The 17896-nt window shown below is 39.8% G+C and overlaps 1 protein-coding gene across 2 annotated transcripts; it reads left to right on the plus strand.

Moving 5' to 3' along the window:
- The first annotated feature begins 501 nt into the window (after positions 1-501).
- Positions 502-17284, plus strand: LOC147140945 (ATP-sensitive inward rectifier potassium channel 10-like). 2 transcript variants are annotated; one of them, XM_086043460.1, is made up of 7 exons: positions 502-652; positions 1981-2346; positions 10317-10662; positions 11415-11626; positions 13042-13173; positions 13776-13953; positions 14977-17284. In XM_086043460.1, the coding sequence occupies exons 3-7, from the start codon at positions 10317-10319 to the stop codon at positions 15348-15350; spliced, it is 1242 nt and encodes a 413-aa protein (XP_085899586.1). In that variant the 5' UTR covers positions 502-652; positions 1981-2346; the 3' UTR covers positions 15351-17284. The 2 variants fall into 2 exon arrangements, with proteins under 2 accessions (XP_085899586.1, XP_085899587.1); XM_086043461.1 differs by lacking the exons at positions 502-652; positions 1981-2346 and adding an exon at positions 5716-5759 and having other exon boundaries at positions 10349-10662.
- Positions 17285-17896: the final 612 nt, after the last annotated feature.

Here is a 17896-nt window from a genome sequence, read left to right on the forward strand (position 1 = left end):
TTCTGTCTGTCACTGAAGGGAACACTTGACTTTCAACAGGCACGGCGCCAGGATTTTTTTGCTCAAGGGGCTCTTGACCCATACATAGTGGGGCCGAGAAAATTATTTATTTTAGAATATTATTAAATTGCTGGAAGGACTTAAGCGGGAACAACTCTTTGATGTTCATCTTATTTTTTTGTTTTTTTGAATAGGTTTTAGGTTTCTTTTTTTTCTCCAGAAAATGTTTTTTTTTCTCGTAAAGTAAGGTAAGAAATATTTTTGTCTTTACTGGAAAAAAAACATTTGTGAAAAACACAGCTTTGAGCGCCATGCCTGTACTTGATAGCTGAATTGATTTAGAGAAACATAAATAAAGTAGGAACTCTGTGTTGTTTTGTTGAGCAAAGCTGTCATATCATATTTAGAATCTGTGATTACAAACGGTACCTGAAGGCAACACTTGATTACCAGACAGGTTAGCTCTAGTATATGATGACTAGTCAACATATCTTGTGTGTTTTGGCTTTTTTTTAATCTTCTTTCATCTTTCATCTTTTTATTTGTGTGATGTCACCACAGAAGGGTTATTGTCGAGTGCGTCCGAACTCTCCGTGAACCCGTCGGCGGTGTTCGAAGAAGAAGAGGAGGAAGAAGAAGATGGAGTGCAGAGGTGAAAGTGAAGCCGAGGACAAAGCAACAATCAATCAATATGCAAAAGACACAACACACACGCGCACACCGTGAATAGCTGGAGAGAGGCTCCATTGCATTCATTATAAAGTTTGTCATATACCTTTTGAGACCAATCGTTAGTTTTAGACTCATTTTTTGTTTGTTTGTTTTGTTTTTTTACCATGTAGATTCTTTTTAGTTGTCTAGTTTATTTCTGTCATTCAAGGTGGCGGTTCTCATGAATAACTGGCAAGCATTAATTATATGACAAATGCATTGTATGAGTGGTGCTGTCACATTGATTAGAAAACACATGGTGTACGTTGCGTGGCAAAGTGTTTCATGGCCTCTTCTTTTTTTACAATTTGGATTATTTCTAGTAGTGTGAGGGAGGTGACTGTTATGACTAACTGGCTAGAAGAGCCATAGCATTAATTATCTGACACACACACTGTACATTGCATGACTGAGTGTGCCTTTTGCCTTCTTTTTTTGTTTTTTTTTTAACTTTGTGGATTATTTCTAGTTGTTGTTCATGAAAGGTGGTGGTTGTGATGAGTAACTGGCGAGGTGAACCGTCGACCATACAGTATGACATTTACACTGCATGCGTATGTTGTGGCCTTTTTCTTTTTTAACTTACTATCATGCAAGATGTTAGCTGTCTTGAATAAGTGACGAGAGGAGTGTGTGACTGAGGATGCTTTGGATTTTTTTTTTGTACCTTGGGGATTATTTCTAGTTGTCCATTTGATTTATTTTATTTCGTGCAAGGTGGTTGGTTGTCATGATTATGTAACTGACAAGAAGAGTGAATGAGTGAGTGTGCTTTGAAATTATTCTTATTCTTTTTTAATTTTGTGGATTATTTGTGCTTTTAAGAATAACCAACATGGAACAATCACAGTACAGTAATTATATGAGGCCTCCTTTTCCTTTCCTCCTTTTAGCTATCAAGTGGGCCGACAAATGGATCAAATGGCCTCGGGGGGGTGTGCCCTTAAATCAGGGGTGTCCAAATCTGGTCCTCGAGGGCTGTTATCGTGCCTGTTTTTGATGTTTCCCTCCATCAACACACCTAATTCAAATGAGCTGGTCATTTGAATCAGGTGTATAGGAAGACAGGCTGGATAGGCTCTCGAGGACCGGATTTGAACACCCCTGCCTTAAAATCGTGATGGGTCGCCTTATCCCGAGGAGACTAAGGGCTAACACTGGCCTCACGATCGCGCCGCTTTCAGCCCAAAAAGGACGCTCTGTACCGGCCAACTCATTCATGAATGGGAATGAAAAAAAGAGCATTTGTGTCTTGTTTTCTTTTTACAGGAGAGGCTGTGGCAGGGGGCGCGACAGCTGTAGGATGGGGCCAGCGTGCACGTGCGGTTGCCACTCCACGTGCGCGAGCCCACTCCTGCTTCTTGGCGGCAATCGTTCGAACCCGGGGTCCCGCTCCAGAGGTGACGGCTCGGATGTGAGCGGAACGCGACAGGAATGCCGGGTGGGAGAAAACAACGAGGCGCACAGGAGGGAGAGAGAGCGGCCTCTTATAGGGACAAGAGGGGGGTCACGTCCGAGCGAGTTTGAGAGGACAGAGGGACCGCCTGCTCGGTCCTCAACTGGACAGCACCATGCGCAACAGCGGCTGAAGTCCTCTCACACGCTAACCTTTCAAGACAGGCACACCTTAACAAGGTAAGGACACCTGCAAAAGATGCTTTTGCTGTGGTTTTTTTTTTTTTTTTTTTTTCAGTACCTGCACATAATATTTTTTTAGGGTGGGGGGGTTCTTATCCAAGTAATATGAATGAAAATTTGGGAAACTTTAATTAAATATTTTCAAAAATTTTCTTTTCATTTTCTTTTATATCCCACTTTTTGATATCAAATAAAAAAGTTAATAATAACAGATCAATAATTTCTCTAAATTGGCTAAATTACTTAATCTAGGGTTTATTTATTACTGTGATGATGATGATGATGATTTTTTAAAATTATTATTATAATTATTATTATTAATTTAGATAGTAAATAATTAAAATACATTTGTGTATTCAAATAATTTATTCTCAAACAACATTTGACAACATTAACTACTTGATCTTAAAAAAATCAACCCTCATCAACATTAATAATAAAATAATAACATGGATAAAATGAAAATTAAAATGTTAAATATACTATATTAAAAATAAAATATGTTCCTTTTCTTTATTATTAGTTATCCTCATATATTATGTTATTATTAAATTAGTGTAATATTGTATTGCAATTTTTCATACCCATGCTGATGATGATATATTATTATTGATACCATTTACAAGGAAAAATATAAACACTTGTAAAACCTTGAGGAAAATGATCACTTAATAAATGTTTATTTCCTTTACATTTGCTACTAGTAAAAAAGATCAAATTTAGATTTTTCTCTTCAAATTTCAGTTGCAATCAGTTCAGATTCATATTTGATGTTCCATATTTGCATTAGGACTGGGCGATAATTCAGTATCACTATGTATCCCGGCACGTGATCGATATCAGTAGAAAATGCCTCTGATAAAATGTTCGAAAGAAAAAAATCACAAAGCAAACCCGATCGCGGCATTGTGCGTGTTGTAGGCAGTGCGCAGCCACCTCTAAACACGAAGAAGAAGCAGTTAAAACAACGAAGATACCGCTAAACCAACAAAGAAGAACCATTCCAACCAACGAAGAAGAAACAGCTAAACCAACGGCACATGCGCGCGGCATACTCGCATGGAGCGACAGAGTGGCGTAACTTAAACACTTCCAGTTGGAGACGTGGCGTACAAGTCAAGAGTGTTCCCTGTCTTTGACATGCGAGTGCCAGTGTTAGTGTTAGCCATGTCCCAATCAGGAAGGTAAAAATGAATGGACTATGGCAATAATGACTCTGCTAGAAAGATAAAGTAGTTCTAAAGTGGTTGGTCAACACTAATGCATACACTGCAAGAGAGTATTAGTTCACTACAATTACATTGTATGAACATTGAATGAAGGCTAATGTTAGTGTATCAACAATACTGTACTGCTTTGGGGTAGCACTAGCATCTCATGCAAATAAGCATTTACTGGTGGAGGAGAAACTGCACGTTACACAACATAACGATGTACACAACATTTTTTTTCCTTTTTTTATAAATAGGTTAAAAAATTTGAAGAATTATTAATATTGCATTGACCTCTTATTAAAGGTTATATGCTAAAATAAAACAACCTAAATTCAGCCTTCTTGCCCTCTGGGTCCTTATTTTACCCCCCCACCGCCCAAAATAAGAAAGAAAGAAAAAAAAAAAATATATATATATATATATATGTAGACCAACATGAAATACTTATATCGTGATATACTTAGCAGTTATCAGCACAACTATAAATATATCGCCCAGCGCATATATGTTTTTGCTAATCAAATCAAACATCCAAAAACTGTTCAGAATATACACAATTAGACTTTGAGTCATAACATTATACTTGAATAATGTTTTTACAATTAGTCATTCATATTAAAATATTTTTTTCTTTGCTATTGACTTTTACGTCAAGTACAAATGTGAGCTTGGGTTCCCATGATGCAATTCTCCACGCGTGATGTGTTCAGGGACCATCGGGACAATTTTCTCTGCCTCTGTTTTTGCGACTTCATTGAATTTTGAACGTTGCCAAATGTGACCAAAGGCATTTAAGTCAATTAACTGAAATGCTCTCCTATAATATGCTGAAACACTCTCAGACATACTTTTTTCCTCCCACACACTAGAAATTTGCTCTCACACAGTACTGAAATCGCTAAAACACTCTCACACTAAAATGTGTATTTTTTTTTGCTGAAATGCTACTGAATTGCTCTCGGAGAAATTGCAACAGCTAAAACGCTGTTACACACACTACCGAAATGCTCTCACATACCATTCAGAAATGCTCTCATATACTGAAATGCTTTCACACAGGAGGAACTGCTCTCACATTATTCCATGGAACACACACTACTTAAATCTTTTTTTCTGACACACAGCTCAAACACTGTCCCACACACTCAACTGAATTCCTCTCAAATATACTGAAACGCTGACACATACTGAAATGCTCTCATATAGAGTACGGAACTGCTCTCATTTTCACTTTACTGATTTGTTTCTCACACTATTAAACACTCACATTTACCGTAGATTTTTTTCACATTACTAAAATTCTCTCACACAACGCTACTTAAACACACCTGCTCTCACACATCCTACTAAAAAACTTGCACACGTACTACTGAAACACACATGCACCTAAGATGCTCTCCCACACATAACTGAAACACGCTGACACAAACAACTGAAATGCTCTCACACACACATCGAAAATGCTTTCACACAAGCTACTATTTGCTTTCTCTCACATTACTGAAACACTATTTCTCCCTCATGTACAGGCACACCAATTAGAAGACTCTCACACATCATACTAAAATGCACGTCGCTGTATGGTTGTGTAGCGCAGCTGGCCCATGGAGGTCTATCATTTCCCTCCCGCGGAATACTAACGAGGGCCTTTTGTTGCGCAATTCTCGTTTTCTTTACACACGCACACACACAATACCAAGTTTGCTTTCAGTCTCACGCACTAAAACACAAAATCACAAGTTTGCTTACAGTCTCACACACACACACACACACCCACACACACACACACACTCACACGCACACACACAAATTCATGTGTAATAGCCTGCCCACACAGACACACACAGGGATACTTTTTGTCAATGGCATCTTTTGTGTCTTTCATGTGTTAGCCAAACAAAGCATTCCTGTGTGGATGGAGGAGAGGAGGCACAAGAAGGAAAGGAGGGAGAGAGGAAAAGATGAGAAAAAAGAGGGAGAGAACGAGAGAGCAAGAGAGGGCGAGAGTGCGATGGATGCTAAGGGAGGGAGGGAGGGAGAGAGGGAAGGAGGGAGGAAATGCCGCCTTTGTTCTCCGCGGGGCCGAAAAGGAAAAAAAGTTTGGATTGGGGCGTCTCGGGCGAGCGGCATCACCAAGCGGGCAAGTGCGGCGAGTGGCGGCGTTACCATGGAGATGGAATACATCCTGCCCGAGAGGTCGCTCCCAATATGATTGGACGCGTGTGCGTGTGTGTGTGCATGTTCAGACTCTTGAATGGTGTCATTGTGAGTGTGAAGCTTTTCAGGGTATCGGACCCCCAAACAAGGTGAAGTAATGAAAGCCGATTGGTTATGTCATCTGTTGCCGGGCGGCCTCTGGGAGGCCAAAGCTGCTTTTTTTTCCTCCTGTCCATTCACACTACCAATGCAATGTCTGTCTGTTCACACCATGACACAACTAGTTGATAAATTAGACTAACCATTCACAACTAATGTAAACTCTTTTTTTTTCCCTAGCTCATCGGGTTTTTCAGATGCTTTCATTTTTTGTTTTGTAGTTTGACCTGTAAAATATTACGCAGTACTGATGTGACCATGAGTTGTAATTGATAGCTATGACGTTTCAGAAAAAAAATTCCACCTGCTGCTGAACCGAACACTTCATTTATAAATATGACAAAATATATGACCATACAATGTTACTAACTAATGCGTCACTCCAAAAGTGGCACATTTTCAAGTAACGACAAATCTAAGACATTTTTCCAGTCAAGTCATCAGGCTACGGTTACTCTTCAAACACCGCAAAAAGTTACTACGCATGACGGTCACATCAATGTTTCAAAGTGTAGTATTTTTCACCACCAAATGCAGTTACAGTTTACAGCCTCCAGGTTGCAGCAGCGGTAAAGAATTGACAAGACTAGCACATACTTCTCCCACGTATTGTCCATGCAACAATATGTATAGTTAATGAGAAATAAAATACAGGCGGACACCTTAATCCTAACACCTTAGTACAATACTCACTCTAGGCACTCATCCAATAACGGTCCATTATGGAACACGTAAGGGAAACTCTGGTATTTACAGCTTGAACATTGTGGGGGTGTTTAACTTCAATTTCCCGTCTGAGGGAGAAACGTCACGTATGTTTACAGTCGCATACTGTTTACAGCGTGTTTAAGACTCACGTGTCCATACAATACCATACAAACAGCAATGGAGGAAGGAGAGAGATTGGCGTTTTCAAGATGGATATACAATCAGTATTTTGAGTCTGTTTCAACTGAAAACAACAGCACATTCTGTGCTGTCGAGGGAGTTTTATCTAGCTTCAGTAACACTACGTTTAAAAAATGTTGTCATGTAATGTTGAGTTTTACCATCATAACATTAATAGTTGAATGTCATGCAAAAAAGACTGCCTTTTTAAAAAATATTTTATTTAAAAATGTATTTATGTTAAGTGAAATGATGCTTTTTAAAAGGTTATATTATTATTCTTAATATTATATATTTTTTTTACAAGAAACTAGTATCATATTTATAGTAATTGAAATCCTGAAATGACTTTATTTTTTAAATCAAAATAATCATGGTAAGTAAAAAATGCTGACTTTATTTTTATTTTTTACAAAACACTTTATTTTTAAATTTCACGGTTACAAATGCAACATAATTTTTATGTTAAGCAGGGTTGTCAGTATCTGCTGGATGTAACTATTAAAGTAACTTGTAATCCAATTTAGTTACTTTCAAAAGCAAGTAATCAGTATAGTAACTAAGTTACTTTTTCAAGGTAACTGTGGCAACACTGCGACAACACAGAAAAATGTTTTTGTTGAATTTACTCAATTTTATTTAATAAAGTGATTGCATGGAAGAAAATCATCTGGATCCAGATACGTTAAGTAGACTATACATCTAAGAATTCAAATTAAAATGTATTTTTTCAGTGTATATTACATATTATTACTATTATTATTATTATTATTATTATTATTATTATTATTATGAAAATCTGATGTGCTAGAGAACAAAAAACGAGGGCAGATTCATAATCAGAGTAAAAAAAAATCACAGACAAAAGTTAATTTGCATCTCAGATTAAAATGTGGTCAAAACGTGTTGACCAGTGTAAGTGATGAGTGGTGGAGAGACGGAGACTTTCCGGACGGAAGTCTCCGCGCAGAAAAAGCAACATTTGGCCATCTTCCTATCAAACCCAGTCGTCTCTAGTTTCTAGTCAGAGACCACTCTTTGTGCCCTGAATACCGAGATCCGTCAGACAAGAAGCTTCAGTGTTTTCATCCATGGTGATTCACTTGGTTTGTCTTTGAGCGAACCGCAGCTTCTCTTTCTCTTCCTTCCCCGCCGACTCCGCTTTTTGTCCATCGTCCCCTCCCCGCCGGGATAGGCGACCGGTTGGACCAAAGTGAGCGTGTCTAATGGCTGCCAATACAGTTGAGCGTTTGTTTGCCTCTGCGTGGGGAAGCTATGCTTGGCAACCTTATCATAATGCCATAAAACTAACAGCTCCAGTAAAAACTTTCAACTTTGTGATGTCATGCTTCTTGAAGCAAGTGAGAGTGGCGACTAATCAGCCGAGTGCATGTAGCACCCCTTGGATTTTAAAAAAATAATAAATTCAGCCCCCAATGACAGTTTCACTTTAAGATAAGATAAGATAAGATAAGAATGGCTTTATTGATCCCACAGTGGGGAAATTTTCAGTGTTACAGCAGCAAAGATATAGGTCACACAGGGACGGCGGCATAATGTAGCCATTAATCTATAACATTGACGGCAAACATTCAGGATCAAACCTATGTAAATATACGCAGTAACATGTGTACATACACATGTATATACACACCAACATACATCTACATAAAAAGTATGAGGAACACTCATTTTAGCCTGTACATAGTACAGAGGAAAAATACTCTAAGTAAGTGACAGTGCTGCAGTGCTGTAGGGAAATGTAAGGAACAGCATTGGATAAAAACTAGACTAACAGTAGTGGGGAATGTTGAGTATTGCACGGTATTACAGTAGTGAGGAATATTGGGTATTGCACGATATGAGCTCAGGTGCACGACTGCACAATTGCACTAATGTCCGCCAGTTTGTAGAGACTACACAATGTTCTTGTTAAAGAGTCTGACAGCAGCAGGCAAGAAGGAACGGCGGAATCTCTCCTTTGCACAGTGAGGGTGTAACAGTCTGTCACTGAAGGAGCTGTGGAGTGCTGTTAGGGTGCCCTGGAGGGGGTGGTCCGGGTTGTCCAGCATTGATGACAGCTTGGCCAACATCCTCCTGTCCCCCATCGAATCCACAGAGTCCAGGGAGCAGCCCAGGACAGAGCCGGCCCTCCTGACCAGTTTGTCTAGCCGCTTCTTGTCCCGGGCCGAGACGCCGTCTGCCAAGGTGACCACTCCCTGGAAGATGACCGACGCAACCACCGAGTCATAAAAGTTCCTGAGGAGTGTCCCCTGAACCCCAAAAGACCTCAGTGTCCTGAGTAGGAAGAGTCTGCTCTGACTCTTCCTATAAAGGGCGTCCGAGTTGTCGCTCCAGTCCAGTTTATTGTTCAGATGAACGCCCAGGTAATTGTAAGTTGAGACTCTCTCAACATCTGTTCGCCAGATATTCACTGGTGCAGGTGAAGAGTGCTGGCGCCTACCGAAATCCACCACCATTTCTTTGGATTTCTCCGCATTGATCAGGAGGCGGTTCTGCTGGCACCAGTCCACAAAACCCTGAGTAAGTTCTCTGTTCTCCCGATCATCTCCGCCTGTGATGAGGCCGACAATCGCAGAGTCGTCAGAGAACTTCTGCAGGTGACAGGTAGGGGTGTTGTAGTTGAAGTCCGAGGTGTAGAGGGTGAACAGGAAGGGAGCCAAGACAGTTCCCTGTGGGGCCCCCGTGCTAGAGAGGAGCACGTCAGACACACAGTCCCGTGTCCTCACATACTGTGGCCGGTTTGTGAGGTAGTCCTGGATCCATGTGGTGAGGTGGTGGGCTACCCCCGCCCGCTCCAGCTTGTCTCCCAGTAGGGTGGGCTGGATGGTGTTGAAAGCACTGGAGAAATCAAAGAACATGATCCTCACAGTGCTCCCCGCCTTCTCCAGGTGGGAGAGTGAAGTGTGGAGGAGGTAGATTCAAGATAGATTCAAATTTGGTTGCCATCTGACAAAATCTTCAGGACTTGTCGGTCTTTGAAGGACCCCTGGAAACGTTCCTAAATTTCCCACTTCATAGCAAAATTGCAGACTTCCTGTGTCTTTTAGGGCTTTGCTTCTAGAGACTTTTTTGTGTGTCTACTTGTGATAGACATGTCCACTAATCTATCAAGTTGCAAAACTGGCGTCGGGGGCTGAATTTTTTTTTAATTAAATGAAATTCCAGGGGGTGCTACTGAGCCAAATTTTAGGGTTTACACTCACATTCCTTATTGAATGTAAATTTACATCATGATGAACACAGCTGCCAAATTCGGCGAATTTTAGCATACATAAAAGCCCTCAAAATGGATTTACAGTGGGGAAATCCAATCTTCAAAGGATGCTGATAAATTCAATATGTGTTTTATCCACAACAAATGTGTGTGTGTGAAAAAGTAAAAATATTGAGAAAAAATATCATCCAACGTGCAAATCTGCAGTGCTAAATCTCAAGTATGCGGGAGTCCACTGTATTTGGTAGAAAAATGCAAATGTTTCAAGGGAACCTCCACGAGAGATGTTGATTTGCTGTTTTCTTCTCCAGATGACGTCCGCCACCCCGCCGTCCTCCCGTAGCTCCTCCCCCCAGAAAGTGTGCCACTCCCAGACGCAGACGGACGTCTTGAAACCCCTGCTGGGCAGCGGCCTCTCTAACGCCGGTGGCGCGCCACGCAAGCGGCGGCGGGTGCTGTCCAAAGATGGCCGCAGCAACATCCGCATCGAGCATGTTAGCGGGCGTGGCTCTCTCTACATGCGAGACCTGTGGACCACCTTTGTGGACATGCAGTGGCGCTACAAGTTCTTCCTGTTCACTGCCACATTTGCCGGGACCTGGTTCCTGTTCGGGGTGCTTTGGTACCTGCTGGCACTGGTGCACGGAGACCTTCTCGGTAAGGAGAACCGACGGGACGAAATCCGGGAGATTTCACACTCTACACACTACAGAAATTCTAGTCTAATTAGGATCAAATAAATATAATTAATAATAAAATAAGAATTAAATGATAAAAAAAGAATCTCATGATACAGTATAAAGTAGAGGTGATCGATACCACTTTTTTCAGACCGTTACCAGTACTCAACAGTTGAATGTTCACCGATACTTGGTACTGATACCACTCTTACTTTTGATACATAAAATTTCCCCCAAAAACAATGAGAAATTTTACTTTAATGGACATCTTGTCAGACATGTATGCTTTTAAGAGAATTTTTTCATGAATGGACATCTGTCAGACATCTATGCCTTTAGTTCCCGAAAGTAAAAAGGCCACAAGAGGGCCGCTGTCGTGAGAACCAATACCTTGAAATAAGGTTGGGTATCGGCCCGATACCAATACCTGATAAAATTTACATGACAAAAAACTGTATTTATTTTATTTTATTTCCAAAAATGATTAATCTTACAAAATAAAGAAATTCTTTGATTTGAAAAGGCTTTATAAGAAATGACTAAAGTTGTATTCTTAAGCCTTAACCCTACCTTGTCATTTATGTGAGTAACAAGATTTATGTGTATCACAATATTCCATGAACAAAGTCGGTTTTTTTTTTCTTTCCAGAGAAACTCATCATAATTGGAGGGATTTTTTTTTTTCTACTGATCCCACTTTCTCCCCCCAAAATCCACTTGTGGTTACAGAGTTCGAGCCTCCATCCAACCACACTCCATGCGTGATGCAGATGCAGACGCTGACGGGCGCCTTCCTCTTCTCGCTGGAGTCGCAGACCACCATCGGCTACGGTTTCCGATGCATCACCGAGGAGTGCCCCGTCGCCATCGTCCTGCTCATCGTGCAGCTGCTCATCACCACGCTCATGGAGATCTTTATCACCGGAACCTTCCTGGCTAAGGTGAAGGCTTTGGTGTGAATGTTGGCTGCCGTGCAAAAGGGGCAATTTGAATGAAAAATCTACATTTTTCTCCAAAGCAGATTTTTCGTAAGACTATGACTCATAAATGATGGCATTCTGAAATAAAAATATAACCTTGTTTCCATAATATTCCAATTTTTTCTTAAATTGATTGTTAAAATTATGAATTTTTGAAAAGTACCTTTGGAGATTGACTTTTTATCCCAAAAAAACAAAAACAAAATTTCTTCCCCCCAAAAAATCACAAAATTGCAATTTTAAATTAGACAGGTTTGTTAGATTGTCATTTAAAAAATGTGAATATTTTGAGATTACAATTCAAATGAAAAATCAAACTTTTCCTCCAAAAATAAGATTTTTTGTCATAAGATTACAACTTTTTTTTCTCCCAAATGATGACTTTCTAAAATAAAAATACAACTTCATTTTCACAATAGTACAACTTTTTTCTTAAAGAATACAATATAATTCTTGTGGGATTATCACTTAAAAATAACTTTTCTCCCAAAACATTCTGAGATCATGTTTTTAACAATAAACAAATTTCTACCAAAAATAAGACTTTATTCTTATAAGATTGACTTTTTTCCCTAAAAAAATATGATTTACGAAAATGAAAATAAAACATTACCCATTATGACTTACACAAATGACTTTTCCCACCCCAAAATATTTTGAAATGGACTTATTTTAAACGTTTTCTAAAAAAAAGTTTATTCTTAAAAGTTAAGACTTTTTACTTGCAAATTATGACTTTCTAAAATATTTTTTGTAGCATTACAACTCCCCCTACCCCAAAATGCTTTATTTCCATGAGATTATGACAAAAAAAATTCCCCCAAAAAAACTCAATGACATTTTTTACTGGGAAAAAAGAATTCTCCCCAAAAACTCACAACATTGCCACGAAGAAGACTATTTCAGAATTTTGTGACTTTTTCTAAAGTACAAACCCCCTGCCCCGACCTTTTCTGTTTAAAACTAATTTTATTTTCAAGCATACTCTGAACATTTTAATTGAATGAGATTACACCTTTTTATTATTTAAATGAAAAACAAATTTTCTCCCCAATATTGATTTTTAAAAATTTTATTTTATTTTTTTTTTTACAGCGAATTGACTTTTTTTTTTTTTTTTTAAATCAATAATCCCTGTGGTGAAACAGTATGTTGAAAAACACCGCTCTGTACGAAACCTTTGTTTTTAGGACACGGTTTGATTTACTTTGGGCACAGTACAAGAACAAAATGCACATTTGAACAGTTTAAATTGTTATGCTATAAAAACGGCAAAAGTACTCATCATGACGGCAGCTAGCCAGAGGCTGAGCTGCAGTATTTGTTGACGGAGTAGCAAGAATGTTATGTGACTGTTGTGTGGTGTGGGCGATCAGGTGGCGCGTCCGAAGAAGCGAGGCGAGACGGTCAAATTCAGCCAGCACGCCGTGGTGTCGAGCCAGGAGGGACGCCCGTGCCTCATGATCAGGGTGGCCAACATGCGCAAGAGCCTCCTGCTTGGCTGTCAGGTGAGCGTCCACCAGGCTTGTTTTCGTTTTGACAAAGTGCAACGCTAGTGTCACTCAATCTAACAGGCTTTATTTGTAAAGCACTTTTCATACAAACAATGGAACCCAAAGTGCTTTAAAATCAATCTGCTCCCAGGGTGCCTTCCTTCTAGGAAAGTGAAACACCAAAAGTTTGTATTCTTTTTGAGGAAAGTGCAACAAAATAGTTTGTCTCTTAAGGGAAATCAATAACATGTTCTTTTTTTGTAAAGTGCAAAATCAGTAATTTTTCTTTTTAGGAAAGCACAACATATGTAGTTTGTCAGTTCTTTAGGAAAGTGAAAAATCCCAAGTTTGTATTCTTAAGGAAGTGTAACGTTGGCTGTTTCTTTTTCTTTTTAGGAATATGCAGCATAAGTAGTTTGTCTTCTTTTCAGTAAATTTATGTTTTTTAGGTAACTGCAGCGCAACATGGTCGTTTGTTTTTGCTTCTTTAAGAAAGTGAAACGTAAACCGTTTGTCTTCTATTGAGGAAAGTGCAACATCAATAGTTTGTCTTCTGTGTGTGCAAGTAAGCTAACAGCTGATGACATGTTGACAGTGAGCGTCGGGCGTGTGTCCAGGTTACAGGTAAGCTGCTCCAGTCATCTCTGACCAAGGAGGGCGAGACGGTTCGCCTGGACCAGAGGAATGTGGCCTTCCAGGTTGACACGTCTAGCGACAGCCCCTTCCTCATCCTACCACTCACCTTCTACCATGTCATCGACGACGACAGCCCCCTCAGGGCCTGGGCGGCCAAGGGTGCGTCTTATGTGGTCGCTCTCCCATGCTCTTTTCACCAAAATCAAATACTACTCCCTCCAAGTAATTTATTCTCACAAGAGTAACTTTTAACATAACGTTTTTTAATACAAAATGCAACTTTTACTCCGACTTTCTTCCTCAGATAAATCTAACTTTTGCCCCTTAAAATCTCATGAGATTTTGACTTTGTTTTTCATGAAAAAATGCAGTTTTTTAAGTTTCTAGACTCAAAGTTTTCTCCCAAAATAGATCTTTAATTTCATTATATTATCACTTTTTCTAAAAAAAAGACACATTTTTCCCCAAAAATCTTTGAAAGAAATTGACAAAAAAAGTTAACGTCTTTTTTTTTTTTTTTTTACAAAAATGTCACATTTAAAAAATAAAGTCATATTTTTATTTTATAAAGTCATATTTTTGTGATTAAAAAAAACCTCATGGTAATAAAGTATTTAAATGAGAGAACATTTTGATTTTGTTCATCCAAAAAATGTCTGAAGAGATTTTTTGGGGAAAAAGTCATTTTTTGTTATATTCCGAAGGTACATTTGTATTCTTACCTAAGGAAAAATCTCATTTTTGTGAGAAAAGTCATAGTGTATTGATTATATTTTCTTTTTTCTTTTTTTTTTTTTAGAGGGTGCGGGGAGAAATGTATTTATTTTCTGAATTTCATTTTTAAAAAATCTCATGAGTTTTTGATTATACACTATGAAAATTCAGTTGTGTTTTTGTTTTAGTCATAGAGAATTTTTTTTAAAATCATACGCAAACGAATCTTTTTTGTGAGAGCATTTTGATTCCTTTTGTTTAAAAAATGATGGACTCGAGAGATTTTGGGGGGGGGAAGTTTTTTGAAAACAATAATAATATTGGACGTGCATTTGTATTTTTATTTGAGTTAAAATCACATTTTAGTAATATTTTTGAGAGAGAATTCTATCCACATTTTTTCTTTCTCTGCTCTTGTTGTTGTCGTTGTCTATAATCCTACTACAAGTCTTCTTCATTTCCATCCAGGCGGGGGCTGGACTGATCCGGAATTGGCCGACTTTGAGCTGCTGGTCATCCTGAGCGCGACAGTGGAGCCCACGTCGGCCACCTGCCAGGTTCGCACCTCCTACCTGCCCGACGAGATCCTGTGGGGCTACGAGTTCCCGCCTGTGGTCTCCCTGTCGCCGTCGGGCAAATACGTGGCCGACTTTGCCTTTTTCGACAAAGTGGCCAAGAGCAAGGCGGCGCCCGTCTTCAAACCTCCGGTTGTCCAGCAACACGGCTACCAGAGCAATGGCGGCGGGAAACTCGCTGACGGGTCCGACCCGGAGAAGATCCGCCTGGAGCAAAGCTATAGGGAGGAACGAGGCCGTGTCAGCGTTCGCATCAGCAACGTGTGAAAACCTGATATGGGATTTGCTTGTGGACTGGGGTGCCGTCCGCCTCACAAAACCTGAGAAGAAACTCAGGACAATCAAATAGCATTGAAAAATAAACTGGCGAAAGGCGACAGAGGTTCTTTTAAGGGGAAAGAACAATGGTAACAAATTGCCCCTGTAGATGTCCCAATACCTTTGTCTGAAAGCCTGTAGGTGTCCCAATACTACCCCCACCAACCCCAAACTCCCCATTTTCACTTGGTGTACCACCAAGTCTTTCGTACAAATTCCGTATTTTTGCTTCATACATTTTCGGTGTATACTTTTGTAGGTGTCCTAACACCTTTGTCAATATATACAATGGCCTTTTGGATAGGCCTTGCAGCGCCCTGTTTCTTTGACATGCACTTTTTTTTTTTTTTTTTTTTAATTCGGTAGCTTCACTAGACACACCAATTTTGCCATTGTGCCGTTCCATGATTTTCTTCGGGCCTTTGATTGCCTAAAATGGCCTCATAGCGCCCCCTGTTGGGGTGGCACTTACTGGACAGATTGCAAATGCCTTTTAATGTGGACAGAGAAGGAATATTAGGGTCACACGTGAAAAAGTAAAAATACAATACTACAAGAATAATGTCGCTTTTTAGGGGGGAAAAGTCACATTAAAAAGATATTCATACACTGTAATTTCACAACAAACAGAACAGAAGCCTTAATATTACAGGAATAAAGTTTGATTTTCAGAGATGGGCAGTTACCCTTTTCTCCCATCCCTCCTCCGTCAAAAGATGAATCGCCATTAATCGCAAATACGGACTTTTACGTAGTTTTACTTAAAAAACTTACTTGACGGCTCATTGGAGAAATCCAAAATAATTTGCACACTTTGCACAGCCAAATTCAAATATCATATTTGTTGTACAACTTTGGTGTCGAATATTTTTGAGAATACAGCTGTGCCTTTAAAGGAGTTTACTTGACCATGCTGGTATCTCAAAACACACTTATCACAAATCATCTCTCCCTATTGGAATGACTATAAATGCAATCAATCCGTTCCAGCACCCCAAAAACACCAAAATCCATCCATCCCTTATCCAAACCGCTTCTCCTCACAAAGGTGTGCTGAATACTATTCCAGCTGTCTTCGGGCAGTCGGTGGAGGACACTCTGAACTGGTTGCCAGCCAATCACGGGGCACACAGAGACAAACAAACATTCACACTCACAATCACACCAAGGGCCAATTTAGAGTGTTCAACACCAAAATCCATTTTTAAAATTTTCATCAGAAAAATTGCATTCAACAGTATTGTACTATATAAAAGCACACAGTGATATCTGCTCTCCACATAACCTGCAAATACAGACTTCAACTGCATTCTCGTCTTATGAAAAAGTATTTTCTTTTCAGTGTGGCCTTAAAACTCCTTTGTATTTTTGTGTCCTGAAGAGGGCGTATTTTTTCTTTTTAAATATTTGCGTACGTGTGTACATACTTTACATCAGAAAAAAAATGTAGTATGTTAAGAATTTTAACATAAGACGCCATAACATGATCTAACCTATCATGTGCTGTTTTCATGAGACAATAGCACGTGTGTGCTGTTCAGGGGAATAAATGAGCTGGCAGCCTTCAGTGGAAAATTCAAGTATTGGAGTTACTCAAAGTCTCGACCCACTCGAAACCTCCCCCCATGACTCTTGCCACTGGTTTCCTGTGGTAGTGTCAGTTTGAGTGCATGTGTGCTTTCTGTATCCATTGTTAAAGTGACAAGTGTTCAGATTGTTGCACATGTAAAGGAGATGATGCAAATTTGATGTGTACTGTAAACACTGTCAGAGATGAAGTCACACCGTAACACGAACTCCTAGACTGCTCATTTAAATACCGGTTTAAACTTAGTTGAAAGCACTTTAAGCAATTGTCAATAAAAGTTTACCCAGCTGCCTCATTGTTGTCAAGCGCTGTGGCAGTTTCTGGTATGTGACCCTTAGCAATGGGCTTACCTAGGTTTGAGCTCGGGTGCCTACGGATGTTGGGGGCCTGTCAGAATTAAAAAAAAAAAAAAAAAAAAAAAAAACGGAAAAATGTTGATTTTTCTGTCAATCCCTTTACATTCTTGCCACGAGTTGACCAAGCCACAGGCGATTCTGTGGAAGGCCGTGGCCGCTGAGAGGGTCACTTGCAGTACTGCAGTACATGAAGTATTTGCTTACGCAGCCAAATTGACACTGACAGGACCGTAGCTGGCGGCACTTTATCAGTCAATATTCTCTCCAAGTGAACACGCATCTCACTTTGCTAAAAAGGACATAATGAGTGTACAGGTTGGAATATCACAGATGCGCCAGCGGTGCTTTATCAATGACGGCAGATGCAATTGGTGAGTCCTTGCGAAATTGTCTCGGAAGTTTACAAAGTTTGATCCGTGTGGACTTACAATTGCAGGGCGTTTAGCATACTGGCAGGATAATCCAGGCTGCCTCGGAGCCAGCTAGGGCTGGGCTGGCGGATGGACGGCCCAACAGGCACATGCACATGTTTACCCGCGGTCTCCGCCATG

The sequence above is a fragment of the Filicampus tigris genome, chromosome 10, assembly GCF_054856515.1.
Source record: "Filicampus tigris isolate MCC_2025a chromosome 10, RoL_Ftig_1.0, whole genome shotgun sequence".
Classification (NCBI taxonomy): domain Eukaryota; kingdom Metazoa; phylum Chordata; class Actinopteri; order Syngnathiformes; family Syngnathidae; genus Filicampus; species Filicampus tigris.